Raw genomic sequence first — 21,219 nt, forward strand, 5'->3', positions numbered from 1 at the left:
CCTCACTGACGTGGGACAGCCAGATGTCGGGTGTCTCCTACCGAGAAGCAGCTTGGAGTGCAGTGCATCTGAGTAAACATTCGGACAAATCCAGAGTGTGAAGGGGCCTCTCAGAAAACAACTGGGTTGGACTCCAGAAAGGTCAGTTTCATGAAGACCAAAAAGGAGGGGTGGGGTGAGTGGGAAGATGGACGGGGTGGTTCCATTCTGAATCAAAAAAATGATTGAAGAAACTTGTAACCCTTGGCGGAACTCTGAACAGACCAGCCATAAAAGACATTTTGGGGACAATTAAGGAAATTCGAACGTGGACTAGGTATTAGATGGCATTTTATTAGGTATGATAAATGTGGCTTTGTAGGATATCGCTTTTTAGAGATGAATGTTGAAGTATTAGGGATAAAATGTGGTAGTTTGTTGTAGTTTGCCTAGTTTACTTCAGAATACTTCGGCCTCTAAAAAAAAAAAGAATACTTCGGCCTCAAGAAATGAGGAAGCAGAAGTAGTATGAAGGGGCAGATCCGGGCTATGGGTTAGGCAGGCACCTGTGCCTACCGCACTTAGGACAGAGGCCCCTTGAGACCACACTTACCATCTGAAGTCTGTTCTGCTTCTCCGCCCACTTTTTGTTGCTTGGCTACACTTGCCACCCTGCAGGTGGTGATGGTGCTTCTGTGTATGTGTTATGTCTGACTGTGCCTGGATGTTTAGCGGCCACCACCGGGTCCCTAGGGCCTGCGTTTTTCACGCACCTGCGCGCCCTGTGCACAGGTGCAGGCACCTAGGCCTCTGGACCTTGCTGCTGTTTCCTGCTGGGAGTGCCTACCCTGTTTGGGACTAGTCGGGTGGCTTCCCCCACCTCACTACCCCTCCACCCCCTGCGCCACGGAGACAGCCAGCTGCAACCCAGGACCTCAGACCTGACCCCAATCCCGGCTCCGAGCAGCAGGAAGCCAGGTTCCTCCACCACCTCCCGGACAGGTGACTGCCCCCAAAGCCTTTTCCACACCTGAGGCCCCCAGCCCATCCTAGCCAAGCACTGCCGCCTGCTCGAGAAACTACACTTCCCGGCAGGCGCCAGAGCTGCGACCTCAGCTCCCAGCATGCTCTTAGGTGCAGCTGGGCCCCCCACGTTAACCCCTCAGTGGCTGCAGGCTGGCGGGGAGCTGCGTGGGGAGCAGGTTATTGGGCCGGGGGAGGAAGCGGCAGAGCTGAGGAGGGGACCTTGGGGAGGAAGGGACCTGGGATTAGCCGAGGACGGGCAGCAGGGCAGGGTGGTGAAAGGGAAGCGAGCAATGGGGTGCCCGCCCGCCCTGCGGAAGTTAAGAATCTGGACTTTCACCTTTTACCGGAAAACGAACTCTTTTGGTGCCAGGCCCCACACGGCGCAGAAGAGGGGCTGGGGGTAAGGGAGTCTGCCCTCCCTGGCTAAATCCCCCCTCTGCCCCACACAAAACCTGGCCTTGATCTTGGCAGGTCCTGGAGGAGAGTGGAAACTCCTCCCCAGCCAGGTGTCGGGGGTGTTTGATTCCCATGGGCTGGCGCTTGGTGCTGATGCGGGCATTTCCTCTACCCCCTTGGACCTTGGCCTGGAGCTCAGGAGCCCTTCCTGTCACCCCTGTCCTCCTCCCTCAAGAGTCGTGGGCACCTGGTTCCAGCGCATATGCGCCTGGAGACACCTGCCTTCCCTCCCCTTTGTCCCAGGTCTGGTCCTGAGCATGGGTGGTGACAGGCTGGTCCTTGCTGCAGGCAGAGTCTCTGGCAGAGTAGCATGGTTCCGAGTTCTCATTCCCCAGGTGGGGTTAGGGTCGCTCCATCAGTTGTTCCGGACCAGGTGCCGGCGGGGTCCTAAGAAGTGGAGTCCTGCCCTCTGAGGTGGGAGTGGAGGTAGAGGCAGACAACAAACAAGATGATTTCATATTCTGGGGATGCCATGAAGAAAACTCAGTGGTGGGGGGGGCTGCTACCTCAGAGAGGGTGGTCAGGGAAGGCCTCTCTCCAGTGTCCCAGACTGAAGGGACAGCAGGGACAAAGACGTGGCAATGGGGAGACTGTGCCTGGAGCCAGTGAGTGAGGAAATGAGAGGACCCTGTGGGCGCAGGAGGGATCTGGGCTTCATTCTGAAAGCACTGGGGGCTCCTGAAAGCCCCGTGGAGAGTGTTAAATAAGGCAGAGTCTTGCTTCCCCAAAGCTATGGGGCTATGAGCCCCATAGCGCCCTGGGTTTTCTGAGCACTGTCAGCTGGGGACCAGGGCCTGTGGCCAGGCTGGCTGATTTGTCCGCCCATTGCAGCTAGGAGCGGCCCCCTCTGACCCTCAGGGTTCTCCTTTATAAAATGGGGTAATGATTCTATGTCGCAAGGTGATGCTTGGCCCCACCTGCTGTCATCCTGCCTTCCCCCCCTACAGGCCCAGCCACCCCTTGCCCAGAATGCCCGAGGGCCCCGAGCTGCATCTGGCCAGTCTCTATGTGAACGAGGCGTGCAAGGGACTGGTGTTTGCCGGGTGTGTGGAGAAGTCACCTGTCAGCCGCAACCCCGAGGTGCCGTTTGAGAGCAGCGCGTACTGCATCTCCTCCTCGGCCCGTGGCAAGGAGCTGCGCCTGACTCTGAGCCCCCTGCCTGGGGCCCAGCCCCAACAGGAGCCACTGGCCTTGGTCTTCCGCTTTGGCATGTCTGGCTCCTTCCAGCTGGCGCCCCGGGACGCACTGCCGGCCCATGCCCACCTGCGCTTTTACACAGCTCCCCCTGGTCCCCCACTCGCCCTCTGCTTCGTGGACATCCGCCGCTTTGGCCATTGGGACCTCGGGGGCAAGTGGCAGCCCGGCCGCGGGCCTTGTGTCTTGCTGGAGTATGAGCAGTTCAGGTAGGCCCGGTACCAGGAGTGATGAGCACAGTCTTAGGCTCCCATCCTGGCTCTGTTAGTGCCTCGCTGGCCAGTGAGGAACAAGTCTAGTCCCCTCTGGTTCCTCAGTCCCTTCATGTGTTAACAAAAAGTCTCCTTTCCTGGGGAGCTAATGGATGTGGAGCCCCAAAACAACTGATGTGGGGGGGGCAAGAGGAGGATGGGCAGGCCTGTCCCGAGGACACATGGCCAGCTCGTGTCAGAGCTGGGGATCAGCATTCCACTGTGCTTCTCTGAGGCTAAGAAAGGTGACAGGGCTTTAACAACCTGGCAAGAATGGTTCCTGCTCAGGTTCCCTTCCCTGAGCAGGAAGACATTGCTTCGAGGCGGGGGGCTGCCTCATGCCACAGTTTCTGAAATGAGTTTGCGGTCTCCCACTTCTGCCTGCCCACTGGTCTGTGACCATCTGCCGGAGGGGTCACCGCCCCACCTGGGATGTGATGTGTGTTGCGGAGGATTGCCAGCCACTTCCCTTCCCTGAAACATGAAACGTGTGTGGGTTTCTTTTTTGTGCGAAGCCCTCTTCCAGGTGTTGGGTGGGTACTGCAGTGAGCAAGATGGATGTGGTCCCTCTCCCACAGGCTGAAGTTCAGGTAGGGCAGGGGGAACAAGGAAACAAAGTGGGTGACTTCAAATAGAAGAAAAATCCAAGAAATAGATGACTCTTGGCCAGGGGGCTGGGGGTGGGGGATTAGGAAAAGACCACTCCAGGTGATTTGAGCCAAGGCCCGCCTGATAAAAAGGACCCAGCCTTTGCAAAGTCCTAGAGGGAAAGCGCTGTAGGGACAGAATCACGGACTCAAGGCCTGCAGTGGACTTGGCGAGTCCTCCCTTGGGGCTGGCATGCTTTCCATTGGGCCTTAGGCTCAGTGGCTCGTCAGGGTTGGTCAGGGTGTCTTGAGCACAACAGAAGTCACTTGATTCCTGGCCTTCCCAGGCACAACCCTGAGTTCACTCCAGGGTCCTGGATTCCTCCCACCTTAACCTTCCTGGGAAGTCATTACATGTCAGCTGGCTCTGAAGTTTCTCTCAAGTGAATTTTGGTGGTTTTTTTGGTCCCACTACTGAGGAGCATGCAGGGGTCTGCCGCCTAGTGCTCTGACCACTTAGGCTAGTGTTCCCCACTTGGCCCCAAACTGTGTCTTATGGCCCCTACTTCATATGCTCCTTGTGCCTGTTACTGAGTCAGTCTCTCCAGGATCCTTTCCCACAAAGAACAAGGTGCATTTCCTCTTCATGGGGATGAGGAGAGACCTGGAACCCCTGGAGGTGGGGGCTGCTGGAACACTCTCTAACCACACATCTCCTGCACAGTCAGCTCCGGCTTCCTTGAAGATCTTCAGGGTCTTCAGAAAAGTTGACCCCACCAGTGTCAGACCCACATTCTAGTCCATCAGAAGTTCCAGACAGGGAGCTCAGGCTCTTGGGACACCACGTGAGCTCTTGGGATCACCTTGTTCTCCAAAAGGTCTTGAAGTCTTGACTCTGAGGGTCTTTGGTAATAGACCACAATATCTACAGACTCGTGTGCTTCCTTGAATACATTTTCTTTTTTAAAAAGATTTATTTGCGAGACAGTGAGCACAAGCAGTGGGAGGGGCAAAGGGAGAGGGAGAAGCACACTCCCTGCTGAGCAGGGAGCCCAACTACTCAGGGCTCAATCCCAGGACCCCAGGATCATGACCTGCGCCAAAGACAAGACACCCAGGACCCCGAACACATTGCTTTTGATTGGTATCTTTCACCATTCATAATGAATTCAAATCTCATATTGGTGTTCCCAATTAACAGGAAAATGGAGGGGCCCCTGAGGGGCTCAGATGGTTAAGCATCTGCCTTTGGCTCAGGTCATGATCCTGGGGTCCTGGGATGGAGCCCCACACCTGGCTCCCAGCTCAGCAGGGAGTCAGCTTCTCCTTCTGCCTCTCTGAAACGAATGAGCAAAATATTGAAAAAAAAAAATGAAAATGGAGGTTTTCACGGCCAATATAGCACCAAGGCTGGGAAAGGGGAACAGAGACTCCCACATTCCTTACCCTTACATCCAGGTACAGGTACTGCTGGCCCCTCTCCCCTATCGTGTATCAAGCCCTCAGGAATGGGGGCAGAGAAGGGAGTCTCATGTGCCCGGCTGGCTGTGTTCCTCCAGGGAGAACGTGTTACGAAACCTAGCGGACAAGGTCTTTGACCAGCCCATCTGCGAGGTTCTCTTGGACCAGAGGTTCTTCAATGGCATTGGCAACTATCTGCGGGCAGAGATCCTGTACCGGTCAGCAGGTGGACCGGGAGGACTAGGAAGGGCTGGGTGTGCCCGCATTCTCCACTGCTTAGCATGGCTCCCTCTCTCCACCCCAATGCAGGCTGAAGATACCCCCTTTTGAGAAGGCCCGTAAGGTTCTAGAGGAGCTGCAGCAGCGCAGGCCGGTGAGGGTGCAGGGAGCAATGCGGCCATCGACAACTAAGGCTGGGTTAGGTGTCTCTAGCTTTGGGCCCATTTCCCTTTCTCTGCAGTGTCCGGGGTGGGGGCAGATGGATGGTCTCTTGAGCCCAGCTAAGCTCTTGGGGTTCTGCACCCCGGGACTCATCTGCCTTCTGAGTGGCCCTGCCTCACGCTGCCAGCCAGTTCCTGACTCTGCCCCTTCTCCAGAGCCCGGAGCTGACCCTGAGCCAGAAGATCAGGGCTAAGTTGCAGAACCCAGACCTGCTGGAACTGTGTCACTCCGTGCCCAAGGAAGTGGTCCAGCTGGGTGAGCCCTGGGAGCCAAAGATGGCTCTACCTCTGCTTCAGAATACTGTGGAACCCCAGGGCTGTTCCTGCCCTCCTTGGGGTGTGGATGTCTATAGACTTAGTTGTTGCTACCTGGATCAAGCCTCCTCACTTGTTAGGCATCTGTGTCCTCTGTGCAGCCCAGGAGGTGGGCAGGACAAGGGTTAATCACCCCACCCCAGGATGGGAAAGCCGTGGCCCAGAGCCAGGGAGCCCCCAGCCTGAGGGCACACAGCTGCGGGAGGGAGAGCCTCGGTCCCCTGACGCGGTCCCTCAGCTGTGTGGCTGAGGTCTGAGCCAGGTCGACCAGGCTCCCCCTCCTCACAGCCCGAGTCTGCCTTCCGACTCCGGCCCGGTTCCTCTGTCCCACAGGGGGCAAAGGATATGGGCCGGAGCACGGGGAGGAGGACTTTGCTGCCTTCCGAGCATGGCTGCAGTGCTATGGTGTGCCTGGCATGAGCTCCCTGCGGGACCGGCGTGGCCGGACCATCTGGTTCCAGGTTTGGGCCCTAACCTCACACAGGCAAATGGAAATCCTGAGGAAGCTAGTGGGGTGGATAGGCCTGGGGTCCCAGTAGGGCAGGAGCTGGGGTCTCCTAGGAGCAGATGTCTAGGGCCTGTGGACACCCCCAGGGGTCACACTGTTCCCAATGGTAAAGGATTTCCTATACCATTTCCATACCATGGTTTACTCCTCCTCTCCTTAGCCCCAGGGTCCCAGCCAGTGGAGCAGCCCAAGGCAGGGTGGCCTTGATGTGGGGTCCCACCTGGGGAGGATGGGGCTATCCGAGAGGCCTCTTAGGGGAGAAGCCCCACTGATTTGGAAGGATAGTTGTGAACTCTGCTTTTCCAAGGAAAACTACCCCTGCTCTAGGCAGGTTGATTCCTGAGTTCTCATTCCATTTTAGGGGGATCCTGGACCCCTGGCCCCGAAAGGTAAGCCACTCTCAATGTAATAAGCTAGGAGAGCAGGAAGAACTAAGGTGCTTGCAAAAGCTACATCGCCCTTCTCCATCCCAGTCCCCACTCCACCCCTGGGAGTCATCCCAGAGCTGGAGTCTGCAGGAAGGGGGCTGAGGGCACAGGATCCTCCCCCCGCCTAGTGTCAGTGTCCTGCAGGAGGCAAGTCCCGCAAGAAGAAATCCAAAGGAGCACAGCAGGGGCTGGAGCACAGACTGGAGGTATGTCTCCTCCCTTCATTCTCTCCTGCCCCAGCTGCACCCCCCAGGAGCCCTCCCTTGACAATGGGGGGCAAACAATGGGTCCTCACCAACCTCTGAACTGCTCACAGAGCCCCCTGGGGACTATCTCCTCTACTCAGGACCCTCTCGTTCCAAGCACAGCCCCTTCCAGGACACGTGGGACACCCAGAGGCCCTCCTGGTCAAAGTACAGCCCAGCAGCTAGAGGGGACCAGCCTCCAGCAGGACCCAGAGGTCCCGCCAGTCCCTGGGAAGGGAAAAAGGAGAAGGAGACCAGCAACCTCAGGTGGGCCTTGCCAGAAGACTCTGTAAGAAGTGGTAGTGCTGGGGGGCACCTGGGTGGCTCAGTGGGTTGGGCCTCTGCCTTCGGCTCAGGTCATGATCCCAGAGTCCTGGGATCGAGCCCCACATCGGGCTCTCTGCGCTGCGGGGAGCCTGCTTCCTCCTCTCTCTCTGCCTGCCTCTCTGCCTACTTGTGATCTCTGTCAGATAAATAAAGAAAAAATCTTTAAAAAAAAAAAAAAAAGAAGTGGTAGTGCTGGTGGGAAGACTGCGGACGGAGGTGGAGGGGAGACCATCAGGACAGTCCTGAGCCTCACCTGTCCTCGTCCCAGGCCACCGCAGACCCCGAAGGATCAAAGCTGACACCCCATCCTTGGATAATGAGGGGACGGCAGCCTCTTAGCAGGAGGGCCTCCTTGCTCTGCCAAGCCCTGCGGGGCCTGGGTGGCTCAGCTGAAGCAGGCTGGAGCTGCTGGGGGCCAGGTGTCCCGGTTCTGTGGCTATTCCCTACACAACTATGATGTTTTTAATTGTACCCCATTCCCCATTTTTTAAACCCACGTGAAAAATGCTATCATTTTTAATAAACGAATACACTTGAATTTCTTGGCACTTCTTGGGCTGGCTGTAGAAGGTCTGGGAAGCACAACTTGGGACAAGCTGTTGCCTGACCTTGGAAACAGGAGAGCCACCCAGGCAAGGCCGACTGAGCCCCTCCACCCGTCTTCCAGGCCCTGGCTCTTAGAGGACTGCCTGCCTCTGCAGGTACAGCCGCTTGGAGGTGGTGTAGAGACCCGGGCCCCAGGCAGCAGGGGGCCCCCCCAGTTCCTCGCGACCAGAATTCCCAGCACTGCCATTCGCCTGTGCTTCCTCTTGCTCCTCTTCTAGAGGGCAGCCAGCTGGAATCCACCCTCCTGGCCTCCTCCCCATGGGAGGAGCTTCTTATCCGGTCTCTTAGCCAGGTTGTGGTCCCTGATATCCCAAATCCCAGGGGGCGCAGCAACCCAGACCCTGCACAAATGCCTGGGGAAAAGTCTTCCTCCTTGAGGCTAGGCCCCGAGGGGAGTGAGCAGGGACTACTGCTAGCAGGGTTCCTGAGTCAAGGATTTATTGTTCAATACATGAGGGGCTCTTGTTTCAGGCTGGGGAGGCAGAAGTGAGGAGGGAAGCCTTCCACACAGAAAGCCCCACCAGTTGGGGCTCAGTTGGGAGGGGGCTGCAGCACCAGCAACAGGGACCGAACTTGGAAGGGAGAAAAGGTAAGCTTCAGGCGGGAGTCCTTAAGGGGCAGGTGGCCGTCAGGGTCGCGCTGCTCCAGGAAGTTGCAGCTGGAGAACAGGAGGGGTTACGAGAGCTCTGCGAGGGCAGGACTCCCGCCTCCCTCTGTGCCCCCCACTCACAGGACGGCCTCCTGAATCGGCAGCGACGTGTACAGCCAGCAGTCGACGTGGCTGCCGTGGGCCTCGTACAGCCTGAGCACCAGCGTACGGCCCTGGAGGCTGGCCTCTGCCTGGAGGCTGGCCTCTGCCTGCGGAGGGAGGCAGGTGGTGGGCAGGGTAGGGGCGGGCTCAGCTGAGGCCCCGCCCCCTGCCGCCCCGCCCCTTGCCTGCTTGACTGTCTCCAACACGACTGCGGGCGAGGACACAGAGAAGGCGCTCCAGGATGCTGCGGGCGCTGGGCCTGGGGCAGGCAGTGCCAACAGGGGGAAGTTGAGGTTGTAGGCAGCTCGAATAACGCCAGCTTCCTGGAAGGAGCCTGGTAATGGGGGTGGGAGCATGGGCGCGCTGGTGTTTGGGAAGAAACCGAGCCTCAGAGCAGGGCAGAGAGGCATGCCGGGCCGCGGCACTCACCCTTGTGCGGCATCAGCGCGTAGGTGAACTCGTGGCGACCCATGTCAGCAGTGGCGTCGGGGGCCTTTGGTGCCCGCAAGCTGGGGTGGGAAGGGCGGAAATGGGCCGGGCTGGAACTGTGGGCGTTCCGGCCCGGGAGGACGTGCGCCCCCATGCCAGCCCTCGCGGCCTGGCGGGCCCTCCACTCACAGAGAGAGGCTGAGGACGTTGCCGCGGACCGACGCGCCGTACTTGCAGTCGTTGAGCAGAGCCAGCCCAAAGCCGTGCTCTGACAGGTCCATCCAGCGGTGGGCCCACACCTGGAGGGCGGATGCCAGACCCGCTTGGTGGCCCCGCCCCCTCCCCGGCCCGAAGCTCCCACCACTACTGGGAGGGCCCTCTCTGGGACCACAGGATGGAACTCCAGCTCTCACCACTGGAGGTGCTTGGTACACCATCCAACCTGTCTAGGCCTCAGCATCTCATCTGTGAAATGGGGACAACAGAATTCACCCCATCCAACAGGCATGTGGGTCAAAGTAAACACAGCATTTAGCACAAGGTCCAGCCCAAACGTCCAGCATGGTGATCACGGTGATCACCGTCCTACTCCTGACCCCACACCACACAGGTCTCTTCCCAGCCCGGCAGGCTGCAAACCCCACCCGACCCCATGTCAGACCTCAAATCGAGCCCAGTCCCAAGAGGTGTTGTGGTGCGTGGGCCGCTGCAGATGTCCGAACTGGACCTCATAGGTGGCTTGGAGGCTCCGCACGCGGGTGGGGAACTCCACCTTCAGGAACTTGTGGGCCTCATGCCAGTGCACCTATGACGGAAGGACGCGCACACACACACACACAGGCCTGGGCGACTCCCTCCTTCCCAGCCACCCAGGGAGAATGCCCACCACCCCGCTGCCTGCTACCTCGGTGTGGAAGCGGACATAGGGGCAGCCAACGTCCAGCACCACCTCCTGGCTAAGCCGACTATTGGGGCTGATCTGCAGCAGGAACCAGGCGCTGCCCCGCATGCCGCCCTCAGTGCCCACTGCCAAGGTTCCTGCCTGGCCCAGCACTGGCTTCCTGCGGGGTGGGGTAGCTAAGCTGAGCCAGGGCAAGCTGATGGAGAGGGCCCACCACCACCCCGGGCCTGTCCACACTTTACCGTGTCTCCAAATGGTAGTCCATGACGTCCCATGCATCCCAGTACAGAGGGACATCATCAAACAACACAAACTGGTTCCCCACCATGCCCTCAGCAATGGCCTCCCTAGAAGGATTAGAACTTTATGACCTTGGTCTCTCCAGCTGCCTGAGGTGGGGTGGGGGCCGGGAGAACAGGCCCACAGGACAAGGGGACTCTTCCTAGCCCAGCCTGCCCTGCCCTGTGTGGGTCCAGAGCCCCTGATGGGCTGCCATGGGCAGAGCGGGGGCCAGGGGGCAGAGGGAACGGGCTCTGGGAGCCACCTGCCAAGCAATGAAAGAGGGCAATAAGGAGTTGGCACCTGCCGGAGGCCACGAGCACCAGGGATGTCAGGCAGCCAGTTGGGTCCAGCCTCACCCGGATGATGCCATTGTCCAGAGTCACAGAACCGTCGGTCTTGGTGGGAAGCGTCCTTGAAGCTGAGTCTGCAGGGACTTCCCACCACCAATGGCACCCCCAGCCCAGCCCCCCACCACTTGCTCCAGCTGGAGAGCGTAATTACAATCCCCACATTGTTAGGGATGGCCCAGGAGGGGCCCCGCACACCCGCTTGTGCCAACACTTACCTCCTGCACCACAAACACAGGCTGCTGGGTCTGCAGGGGCTGCACTGAGGTGGGGGTGGAGGCAGGAGCATAGCCCATGCTGGGCACAGTCACCAGGGCTGGGGATGAGGCCCGGGCATCAGTGCTGCCTCCCTGACCTTCTGGGAGCCTCACCCGAGGGTTGGGTGGCTGCTTCTCCTATTGCCCCCTAGCTGGGGGTAACCCAGGGCAGCGCCCTCCCCTGGGGCAATGTCCCTCCCATTGCAGTAGCAGCCTCTCCCCCCAGCTCCTACCGAGGCTGTGGGCCCCACCAGGCCTGGGCAGGGCCAATACTTCAGTGCGTTTCCACGGCAGCGTGTTGACGATGAGGAGGCCCTCGGGGCCTGGCTCCCCGGCACACAGAGCAGCCACCGCAGCACTCAGCAGCGTGTTGCCATGGGAACGGATGTCTGAGAAGAGACGGGCTGGTCATGGGTGGGCGGTGGGTTTGGGAGGACCCCTGAGTAGCCCACAGGCCACTCTCCGGGCTCCACCCCGCCTGGGGACAGTGGCAGGCAGGCCATCCAGCTCACCTTCATAGTGGCACATGGCCTCTTCCGCCACCAGCTGGATACAGCTTCCGGTCAGCACGTCATGGAACTGGTTCAGGAGCAGCAGCCTGCAGGAACCCGGAGCAGGGATGGAGAAGGCTGGAGGGGCAGCCACAGAGCTGGCGGGGGAAGGCTGGGGCGGTGGCAGGGCTGGGCAGAAGCAGGCCTGACCTCCAGAGGTCCTGCAGCTGGGCTGCCGGGTACAGGAACTGGGTGCTGCGGGCCATGGCCAGGCTGCTGAGCAGCTCCACGTCGTGCAGGATCCGCTCACACTCCCGGTTCCCCTTCTTGAGCTGAGCACAGTTGTTGGGGGTGGGGGGGGATCTGTCCCAGGCCACCTTCCAAAGCCCTCCGTGCTCAGACCCCGAGGCTCCCCAGGGCCTCCCAGCTAAAGCCTCTAGTGCCTGACCTGTCCCTTCCCTCCCCAGCCTGAGGCCTGCCTTCTTCAGGAATACTCAGCCCTGCCACCTCCAGGTCCCTGGCCCACCCGGCTCTGGTACTTCTCTCCCCTCAGTGCCTCCCTGGAACACGAGCCTCATTCCCACAGGTCTGGACTAGACTCTGCCCCTGCAGACCCAGGGCACATGCTCCCTGCTGGGCTCAGGGACTAGCACCTGACCTGAGCCTGAGTGGTGTAGGTGCCATTGTGTAGCTCCAGGAAGAGCTCCCCGACCCACGTGCACAGCTGCCCTGAGTGGTTCTCCAGTGCGGAGAAGAGTCGCCCCGGAGAAGACAGCTGCACCCTGAGGGAGACACAGCCTGGGTCGCCCAGCCTTGGGGGTACTGTGTGGCTCACCCTTCCCCCTGCCAGAGCAGATGAGAGATCCAGTCCCGACAGAAAGGAGCATCCCCACCGTCCATCTCCAGAATGCTCCCTGTCCAGGCAAAGCCAGTTCCAAACACACGGGGAGGGTTCTGTCTCCAGCAGATTTAAGCCTCTTCCCACCCGCAGCTTTTGCCCCGCCCCCAGGGTGGAAGCTGGGAAGAGCCGAGGTCAGGGACTGGAATGGGACAAGGTCCAGTGGAGGAGCTAGATGGAATGTCTGAGCAGAAAGCAGGGCTGCAGGCAAGGGCAAAGGGAGCTCCTGAGGGCTGCTGGAGGGCCAGGGTGCACCTGGGGAGCCCGTCTGTGTTGTGCAGCCGCTTCAGGCGGTCCAGCATGGTCTGGGTGGGGCCCCCGCCCCCATCCCCAAAGCCAAAGAGGAAGGCACTGTGGTTGGTCCGCCCCTTGTCCCGGTTGTTGACCACGGTCTTCAGAACCTGGATAGGCAGAGCAGGGCAACCCGGGTGAGCCTAGGACCGGACACCCAGCCCTCTCCAGCCCACTCCCCTGCATCTCAGCCACTGGGTGCCCCCTCACCTCCTCCACACTGCCCTGCATCCCATATGAGTCTCCAGGTGGGAAGTGAGCCAGCACACGGGAGCCATCCAGCCCCTCCCAGAAAAAAGTATGGTGCTGCAGGCAGGGAGACAGGAGAGGGGCCAGAGTCAGGCCTAAGGCCTGTTGTGTACCCCTGGGCTTGGGGTCGGGGGTGGAGTTGGGTGGTTGGTTCATCACCCCTGAGTAAGCCAGGTGGGAGCTGAAACGGGCCAGGTGGGGACCCTGGCCCCCTGCTTCTGCTCACCGGGAAGGAGTTCACCAAGTTCCAGCTCAGTTTTTGGGTCAGGAAGTGCTTGATGCCGCAGCTGCGCATGATCTGGGGCAACTGGGCTGAGTAGCCAAACGTGTCTGGGAGCCAGAACTGTGAGGAAAGGGGCTCCTGGTAAAGCAGCCCCAGCCCCTCAGCCTTCCCTGGCTCAAGGTCAAGCTCGAGCCCCATGTACCCACAGGCACAGCGGCTTCCAGCCTACCTCCGAGCACATTTTCCCAAACTCCTGCAGGAAGAAGTTCTGGCCCTGCAGGAACTGCCTCACCATGGCCTCTCCACTGGGAAGGTTCCCGTCCTGGCAGCAAGTGAGGACAGAGGCAGCCAGCATCAGCGTCCCTGGGGACTGGGCGGGAGCTTGGGCCACCCCCACCCCGCACAGGAGTAGCCAGGGCTCTGATGGAGAGGGCTCATGCCCAGTGCCCAGAGGTGTTCCTCTCTTGGCTTCGCTCTGCTGTCTACCAGGGGAAGGGGAGGCTTGCAGGGTGGGGACGGGCCTGCAGCCTCCCACCCTTCTTGAGTCCCTCCACCCCCTGGAGGTCCCAGGCCTTGGGAGTCCAGGACCCCACAGGAGGGGTATGAAGGTCCTACAGAAAGCCAACTACCCACAAAGCCAGAGGGGAGGCCTGAGGCTGAGGGGTTGCAGATGGCACTTACCATTTCCACCCAGGTGCCCCCGACAGGCACGAACTGCCCTCGGCAGGCGAACTCCTGGAGCCGGGCATGCAGGCCAGGGTAGTGGTTCTTTACCCACTGAAACTGCTGTGCCTGTGGGGCAATGGGACCCATATTGGGGCAGGAGTGACAGGGATCCCCTCCCCCCGCCCCCTGGCCTAAGCACCTGGGGCCAGTGGGCAGCTGAGGGTGGGGAAAAGCCCTCTTCCTCAGGTGTGAGAAGGCCCTGGACCTCATCCAGGTCCCCCATGGCTGTCCCTCTGACCTGGGAGCAGGCAAAGATGAAGTCCGGGTTCTGTTCCATGAGCTGCACGGCTGTCGCCCAGCTCCGGGCACATTTTCGCACAGTCTCCTTGAAGGGCCAAAGCCAGGCTGGACGGAAAGGGGTCAGAGGTGGAGGGAGAGCAGCACGGTGTCCGGCTCCCCACAGATCTCCAGCCTCGCCCCTGCCCTCCAGCACCCTGGGCCTCCAGAGGGCTGTCCTCCTCCATACTAGGCTCCTTTCCCTGTAAGGCCCTCCGGCATCCCTCCTGAGCTTTCACTTCAAGACCCTGTCTCGAGGTGGGAGTAGGGGGTGGGGAAAGGAGGCTGTCAGTTTCACAAGTCAGGAACTGGAGGCCCTGTGCCCTGCAACAGCCTCACTCTGAGGCTGTGGCCCCCAACCCCTGAAAGGACCCTATAGAAGGTGGCAGAGGTTAACACATCGGTGGGTGCCGCAGAAGAGGGGGCGTGGCATCCCGACATGGATCTGCCTGGGCCAGCCCCACTGTGTGAGGCACTACAGCCTCTCCTGCCCTCTAGGCCCGGTTCCTTGCTCGCCAGTCCAGAGCTCTCACACTCCACCGCGAACCACAACACAGCACAGAAAGCCTTGTTCTATGGTTCCGAAACATTAGCTGCTTCAGATTCAGTACCTCGGGGAGCTTGTTAAAAATGCAGATTTCCTGGGGTGCCTGGGTGGCTCAGTCAGTTAAGCGTCTCCCTTTGATTTGGGCCATGATCCCAGGGTCCCAGGATTCAGCTGTGTGGTGCTCCCTACTCAGAGAGCGGTCTGCTTCTTCCTCTCCCTCTGCCCCTCCTCCCGCTGGCCCACGTGCATGCACATACTCTAACAATAAAATAATCTTTTAAAAAAATACAGATTTCCCATAAGCCTCACAGACACTGCAGACTCATCAAGTTCAAAGCTGAACTCATGACTCCCCCCCGCCCTATCCCTCACCCCCTCTACCCACCCACCCCCCGCCCCAAACCTGCCCCTGTGCATGAGTCCCTATCTCCCTTACTTCTACATCACTCCTCCCTGAGGACTGGGACACCCTTGTCAAACTCTTACTTGGTCTCACTTGGTTAAAAGGTCACCTCCTCTAGGAAGCCTCTCTGAGCCCTCCTGACCCATCAGGGTTAAGTGCATCCATCGTGGCGCCAACCCTGTCTGCCTACTTTACAGCCATCATTCTCTAGGAACCTACCTCCCCACATCTAGCAAGGGCCATGTGGGGCCTCAGTTTTGTCAAGAGAATAAACGAAGCCACACCTAGCGAAGCCCATTTTACAAATGGGGAAAACTAAGGCCATGGTGAGCCAAGAACTCACTGGGGATGACACAGTGTTTCTGGGGCATAGCCAGGGCTTCAAGGGCACCCCTGCCTTGCCCAGCCAACCCGGCCAGCTGCTGCCCTACCTGTATCAATGTGGCAATGACCCATGGCATGGATGGTATGCTGACTTTCTCCTCCACGTTGGCCAAAGAACCTGGAGGCCAGGGCCTGGGCCACCGGGAAAGTCTGTGGCTGGGCAGGGTCACACACGTTCACCATCTGGTTGGCTGTGTACAGGGCCTGGAAGCTGCGCTGGTTGTCTTCCCCAAGGCCCTGCAGCAAGGTTCTGCCCCTTAATTCCCATCCGGAGCAAGGTGGGTCTCCAGAACTCGGCCCCAAATGACCTCTCAGAGCTCCTTCCTACCTCCAACCCTTTGCTCCTTCTGGTTCCCCCTGCTTAGTAGCGCCTCCCTCCTCCCCCTTATAGAGGGAAATCCTTTCAATACTCAAGCAGGCAGAAACACTCACCCTCTTTGGATTCCCAGACTCCCAACTCTCCGACCCAAGACACAACCGGTCCCCGGTGGGGCTGGGAAGGACCCTAGAGCAAGCAGCTGGGGTAGGGGTGTCGCTTACCTTGGCTATGCCCAGCAGCAGCTCCAGATCCACCAGGAGTCTGTGGACATCCCGGCAGAACACAGCCAGTTCAGCCCGGCTCACCTGGAACATCTTCTCTGGGTCTGGGGCTGCGATCATGCTTCCCTTCCCGGCCCCCAGGAGCCCATTGCAAGCTACTTCCACATAGAAGGTCAGGCTACAAATGTGGGGAGGCAGCCTCAGGCTAACAGACTGGCAGAAGATGCTGGGGGCTGGGGGAGGGAGGACCAAGGAGGCAGCCACTGCCCAGGCCCTGTTTGCCTCCAGGGTCCACCTCCCCCCGGAAGATCCCACAGTAGGTCAGGGGTCTGTGCGAGAGGGTCCTGTTCTGCTGATGAGCGTTCTACCCCGGGCAGGGGCAGTAAGCAGCCGAGTTGGGAACTGTGTGAATTACGCTGCTGCTCAGCCTTTTATTCCTATTTCCACAACTGACTTTACAAACACTGCCTTGGTCTCCGAACCCTTTCTGCATATTAAAACCGTGTTTGGATCCCCCAGGTCCAATCTTTCAGAGCAAAGATCCAGCAGCCAGCACAGGGCGGGTTGTTCTCTACAGTGGCACGGTAGTCTCTGGGGCTATTCTGCTATCTTTAGAGAGCAAATGGGACTTTGGTGGAGAAGCCTTCCCCCACCCTACTGCCACCTCTCCCAAGTCTGGGACCACCCTCCATACTGAGCTCCTGGTGTTTGCTCTCAGAGCCCCCATTGGTTTTGTAATTATGTAAGTGTCCCTGAGTCCCCCTTGCTGTCAAGGACCATACTACTCACTATCACAGTGCTAGGCACCGGAAGCATCAGCTACAGTGCTCAATAAATATTAGAAAATACAGTAATACTATGTCTGAGTGCTGAACAGTGTCATAAAATGCCCATGTTATATTAAGGGACAAAAAGATATCTGGATGCAAATCATCAAAGAAATACAACCTTAGCCAGGAGGAACTACACCTGAATGAGTTCCTGAGCTGAGTGCTGAAATGTTAATAATGGTCATCTCTAGGTGGCAGGGTAATGGGAGTCACTGACTTCTTTGTGCTTTCCTGTATTTACCACAAGAAGGCAGACAGTATCTTTCTAGCCAGGGGGAAAAAACCAAAACAACCCCCCATCCCCCTGTTTAAAAAGAAACTGTGAGATCTGAGGATGCCAGTGTTGGAGGTGGGCAATTCGGGTCATTCTGAGCCTCAGCTCCTCCTTACCCCTGGCCCCCCCCCCACCCCCCAGCATGGTCCACCAGGGCATGGGGACTACCTCACCTCCGGGGGTCTCCTTCTTCCAGCCTGTTGGTCAGGACATAGCTGGTCTTCTCCCCCTCTGTGGTCAAACCCTGGTGGGGAGTGGAATGAGAGAGACAGGGCCAGAGGCTTTTCCACAGTTTAGGGGAAATGTAAGCTGAGGGAGGCCAGGCCCCTCCACTTAGCCCCCAGCTGTGGCTCCTCTCGCCTCCACAAAGCCAACATTGGCAAATCAGGGAGCCCTGGAGGCCGGTGCCTAACACCCATGGCAGCCCGAGTGCCCTGATCACCAAATGGCTCCTGTTTCGTCTAGTTGGAATGGAAGCTGAGCAAGTGAACTGACCACTGTATATTTTAGTTTTTTTATCTGTAAACAGGCATCAAGACCCACCACAAGCAATCATAAAAATTAAATCTGATACGGATACTTAGTTGTTCATTCTGGGGAACTGGGGATGCTGTGATAGGGAGAGATCCATTACTTCAGGGGAAGAGGACTTGAATTTTTCCTTTATGCCATCCAGAACTGCTTGAAAGTTTCCCCCCATAAGTATAGGCTACATATAATAAAAACTGGTGTATTGAAACTAAAACTACGGGTGCCTGGGGGGCTCAGTCAGTTAAGCGACTGACTCTTGACTCTGCTCAGGTCATGTTGTCAGGGTTGTGAGACTGAGCCCCACGTTGCCCTCAACACTCAGCACAGAATCTCTGCTACAGATTCTTTCTCCCCCTCTTCCCCTCCCCCCCCTAAAAAACAAAACAGAACAATGAAAACCACTAAAAATAAAAAGTGGTATGGTCTGCAAAGCCACTACTCTGGTACCCAGCACCCAGTAGAGGGTTAATAAATGAATCTATTGTACTGTTATTATTGTACTTGATTAGCAATTATTTTCAGGCCAGAATGAGAAAATGGCCAGTCACTGGCAGGGTTGGCTTAGTATTAATTATCTTAGGACCCAAAACCCATCCATTGAACGTCCCAATGTGGACACGATCACACTAGGGCCTAAATGGCAACTTCCCCAGCCCTGCAATTCTTTTACCCACAGGCACAGCCGCTAAGCAGCACCTTCTTCACAGACCTGGGCTGAAATGGGGCCCAACCTACCCCCAGGGCAGGGCTGCTCACCTGGATAGGTTCTCCCTCTCGCCATAGCAGGCCTTCTCCATCACTTTCCCATCGAAGGTGAACTTCTTGACCCACCCATGCCTCTGGGATGGTGATCTCTACCCGAAACCAGCAGGTCCACCACCTGCAAGACAGCCAACGGCATGGGCCTAGGGGTCCACGCCCTTGTCCTTTTGCCAGATTCCCTTGGACAAAGGGTCAGAGGGACTTTTCTCCAAGGATCCGCGGCATCACAAGCTGTTCAGCTCGGAGCCACAAAAAGGGGCAACACGATGTGCGGCGAGGGGAGGGGAAAAGGCGGGCAAGTCAGGGGTCCGTGATCCGTCCTAGAGGGTCTTCCTGAGAAGGTGTCGAGGTCCTGGGAGAAGGCAGGGGCGGGGGATGAAAACTCTCGCAGGAAAACGGAGGCAGCAGGGAGCTGCTTCCAGCAGAGGGTGCTGCTTCGCCCCGAGAGGCTGTCTAGGAGCCGGGGCGGCCGTGGAGGTGTGGCCCTCCGAGCTGCAGCGCGAGGGAGAGGGGCTGCCCGCGGCTCCGCCCCCTCCAAGCGTTACCCACGTGGGTCCAAAGCTGTCCCCGATCTGCGCGGGGCGGAACTCCTGCTGCACCGCCTGCTGGTAGGAAAGCCTCTCGGGCGTCTGGAAGCTGGAGAGCGCGGTCACCGGGCAGCTGTCTCTGAAGAGCCTGGGCGGGAGGAGCCGGTGGGCGCGCGCTCGAGGCCGCTCCCGTTCGGCCCGCGGGCGAGTCGGCGGATGGGGCCGCGCCTTCCCTTGACCCTCCGCTGAGAAGGCTGCCCCCCAGCACAGCTTTTCCCGAGCCCTCCTCCCGGGCCCCTGCCCTGTCCGCGGCAGGCACTTCGTCCCTCGGCCCGGGTGGCCGCGGCTTGGGTTTCCCCCCGGAAGGGAAGACTGGGGCGCGCGGAGGCGGCCGGCCGGCGCCCGGGGCGAGGGGCCCCCCACCTGCCGCGGAGGTTACAGTCGGTGAAATAGAGCGGCGACACGAATTTCTCTACCCGCTCCAGAGTAGTGCGCCAGTGCTTCAGGGCCGGCGCCGCCGCCATCGCCATCGCCGCGCGCTCGCTGCTCTCCCCGGAAGGCCTCTGCCGCTGCCGGCACGGCCCACGGCCGGGAACCAAAGGTTCCGGCGTCCAAAGGGCGCCTTTCGGCCCCGGGCAGCTTTTCGTGGAACACTGGCGGCTCTCGGAAGGCCCGCTGCGCGGAACTCAGAGCGAGCCGCTGAGCCGAGAGCGCGGCTTCCGAGGCTCTCCACCCGCTCTTCCGAACCCGCGAGCCACTGGGCAAATCCCTCAGTAGAACGGCAGCTTTGACGCTTAGAGTCTCCGAAAGTCCCTACACCGAAACGGGGGCTGTAGGCGCAACGGGTGGGAGCCCCCGCTGGTGCAGACGTGGGTTACCCGGGCTTAGAAGCCACGCGTGGCAACCGGCTAGTTCTCCCAGCCAGCCAGACCTCTAGTGCTCGCTAGCCGGAAAACCTACTTAACGTGGGAAGAGCCAGGCGCCGGTCCCGTGCTTTGAAGCTGATCGGCAGATCTGTGTAAAACAGGGAGGGCTTTGCGCCGCGATAACCGGAGCTTCCTCCAACATATTGTGTGTATAGCCGTCACTTATCCCCAGAAACCCTGGATATATTTTGATGTGATGGCAGATCAGTCATAGCATTCAAGATCCCACCTGAATAACGTTATTTCACCACATAGGGCTGGAGAGTTCAGAAAAGCCACAATGCCAGAAACCTCTCCAATTTCATCCTTACCCTAGTCCATCGGCAGTTTCTTTTTCCCCCTTTTAGGATTGCCAAGCAGTGCGCTTGTCTATAAAATCATTACTAAGAAAAATATATACACGTTAGCCCTGATACTTTAATGGAAATACTGACCAAGTTCACATTTCAAGTGCAAATCACAGGGAAAGGGGACTAGTACAGAACACCACACATGATTTTAACTAAAGAAAACTCACCGCTATAACAAAGACTGGGTTTAGAACTTGGAGTTCAGTTTTCAGAGGGCAGGAGGGCTAAAGATGGTGCTTGTAAAAACACTGGCTGTAGGTGAAGCTCCCACTTCTTTGGGTTGCCCTGATGGGTTGCCTTTTCTTCTGAACTTGGCCCTGAAGCCAGATCCTGACCTGCAGGGAGGTAAGTCTGGACATAACAGTGCTACCACAGCTAACAGATGGGGTGCCCCTGGTAAGACCAGATCATTTCCCCCATAATTTCAAGTCAGCCTGCCTGTTCTTAAGCAGAGGGGGATAAGTGGAGAAACCTGAAGATCTTTCCCCTCAATCAATAACGCATCACTGTACCTCCAAGTCAGGCACTGCCTTAGCTTCACCCTACTATCTTCTCCCACAAGGCTCTATTACCACCCCCTACATTTTGGGGCTCAGAGTCTCCTGTTCCCTCTGCAACAACAAAAGTCTAAAATAGAAGTCTATACCATGTGTTTTTAAAGTTCAGAAGCCCCCACACTTGTAGTCTTCGGTGGCAGTGTTGGGGGTTTTTAAGCAAACAAAAACCACACAAAACACTACTGCTTACTTAACGACTGATACTAGGGTAATGGTTGATGGAGAATAAATCTACCAGAGTACTGGGAGGGGTTCAGTTGGTCTTTGTTCGGAAACTCCAGGCTAAAGACCTATAAAACAACTACTCACTCAGTTTAAATGTCTGGTCTACCAGTCTAAATTTATGTAATTAAAAAAATATATATTCCATTTGCAGTTGCTAATAATGTAGCAAATCTCTCTCCCAACCCCATTTATACCACACGCCTTGTACGCATTTCCTTCAAATACTGCTTTGGTATTTAAGTCGTTCACCCCCATTTCCAATTAAGGATAAGAAAAACAACACAGAAATGCAAACTAAATAGCCAGACAACTGCCCAAATAGAAAATATTTCCAAACAGTTGAAATAAGGAGAAAAACATGTACTAAAAGAATGAAGTATTCTATTTTAAAAATTTGGAATATTTTGATTTGAGACAAG

General features: G+C 57.9%; 2 protein-coding genes across 14 annotated transcripts; one reads left to right on the plus strand and one right to left on the minus strand.

Moving 5' to 3' along the window:
* NEIL1 (nei like DNA glycosylase 1) lies at window positions 1-7,765 on the plus strand. Of its 7 annotated transcripts, none has more exons than XM_082735886.1 (11): window positions 1-141; window positions 900-981; window positions 2,409-2,864; window positions 5,053-5,172; window positions 5,264-5,327; window positions 5,551-5,650; window positions 6,043-6,170; window positions 6,579-6,606; window positions 6,790-6,851; window positions 6,992-7,157; window positions 7,486-7,765. In XM_082735886.1, exons 3-11 carry the CDS (start codon window positions 2,431-2,433, stop codon window positions 7,554-7,556), a joined length of 1,173 nt encoding a protein of 390 aa, XP_082592012.1. In that variant the 5' UTR covers window positions 1-141; window positions 900-981; window positions 2,409-2,430; the 3' UTR covers window positions 7,557-7,765. The 7 variants fall into 7 exon arrangements, with proteins under 7 accessions (XP_082592012.1, XP_082592013.1, XP_082592011.1 ...); XM_082735885.1 differs by having other exon boundaries at window positions 18-141; window positions 772-981; XM_082735884.1 differs by having other exon boundaries at window positions 29-141; window positions 658-981.
* Window positions 7,766-8,244: 479 nt separating this feature from the next.
* On the minus strand, window positions 8,245-19,595 carry MAN2C1 (mannosidase alpha class 2C member 1). Of its 7 annotated transcripts, none has more exons than XM_082735837.1 (26): window positions 19,166-19,595; window positions 18,765-18,890; window positions 18,210-18,333; window positions 17,096-17,166; window positions 15,819-15,996; window positions 15,326-15,515; window positions 13,907-14,013; window positions 13,624-13,734; window positions 13,172-13,264; window positions 12,946-13,062; window positions 12,681-12,776; window positions 12,435-12,580; window positions 11,940-12,063; window positions 11,492-11,613; window positions 11,303-11,388; window positions 11,024-11,179; window positions 10,752-10,849; window positions 10,487-10,581; window positions 10,147-10,251; window positions 9,908-10,064; window positions 9,665-9,808; window positions 9,193-9,302; window positions 9,004-9,083; window positions 8,760-8,908; window positions 8,554-8,663; window positions 8,245-8,481 (listed from the first exon to the last, which is right to left on the minus strand). In XM_082735837.1, the coding sequence occupies exons 1-26, from the start codon at window positions 19,270-19,272 to the stop codon at window positions 8,355-8,357; spliced, it is 3,129 nt and encodes a 1,042-aa protein (XP_082591963.1). In that variant the 5' UTR covers window positions 19,273-19,595; the 3' UTR covers window positions 8,245-8,354. The 7 variants fall into 7 exon arrangements, with proteins under 7 accessions (XP_082591963.1, XP_082591962.1, XP_082591968.1 ...); XM_082735836.1 differs by having other exon boundaries at window positions 8,554-8,681; window positions 19,166-19,505; XM_082735842.1 differs by having other exon boundaries at window positions 19,219-19,319.
* Between the last annotated feature and the right edge of the window lie 1,624 nt (window positions 19,596-21,219).

The sequence above is a fragment of the Mustela nivalis genome, assembly GCF_964662115.1.
Source record: "Mustela nivalis genome assembly, chromosome: 6".
Taxonomy (NCBI): Eukaryota; Metazoa; Chordata; class Mammalia; order Carnivora; family Mustelidae; genus Mustela; species Mustela nivalis.

What these genes read in the sequence shown, in the direction of transcription:
- MAN2C1 (XM_082735836.1), bottom strand. Translation starts at nt 19,272, where the DNA reads ATGGCGATGGCGGCGGCGCCGGCCCTGAAGCACTGGCGCACTACTCTG. An exon ending in GAGAGGGAGAACCTATCCAG is followed by an intron (nt 17,167 to 18,209) that starts GTGAGCAGCCCT and finishes ACTCCCCACCAG; the next exon opens with GGTTTGACCACAGAGGGGGA. An exon ending in AACACAGACGGGCTCCCCAG is followed by an intron (nt 12,064 to 12,434) that starts GTGCACCCTGGC and finishes TGTCTCCCTCAG; the next exon opens with GGTGCAGCTGTCTTCTCCGG.
- NEIL1 (XM_082735890.1), top strand. Translation starts at nt 1,296, where the DNA reads ATGGGGTGCCCGCCCGCCCTGCGGAAGTTAAGAATCTGGACTTTCACC. An exon ending in GCCGGACCATCTGGTTCCAG is followed by an intron (nt 6,171 to 6,578) that starts GTTTGGGCCCTA and finishes ATTCCATTTTAG; the next exon opens with GGGGATCCTGGACCCCTGGC. An exon ending in AAGGAGACCAGCAACCTCAG is followed by an intron (nt 7,158 to 7,485) that starts GTGGGCCTTGCC and finishes TCCTCGTCCCAG; the next exon opens with GCCACCGCAGACCCCGAAGG.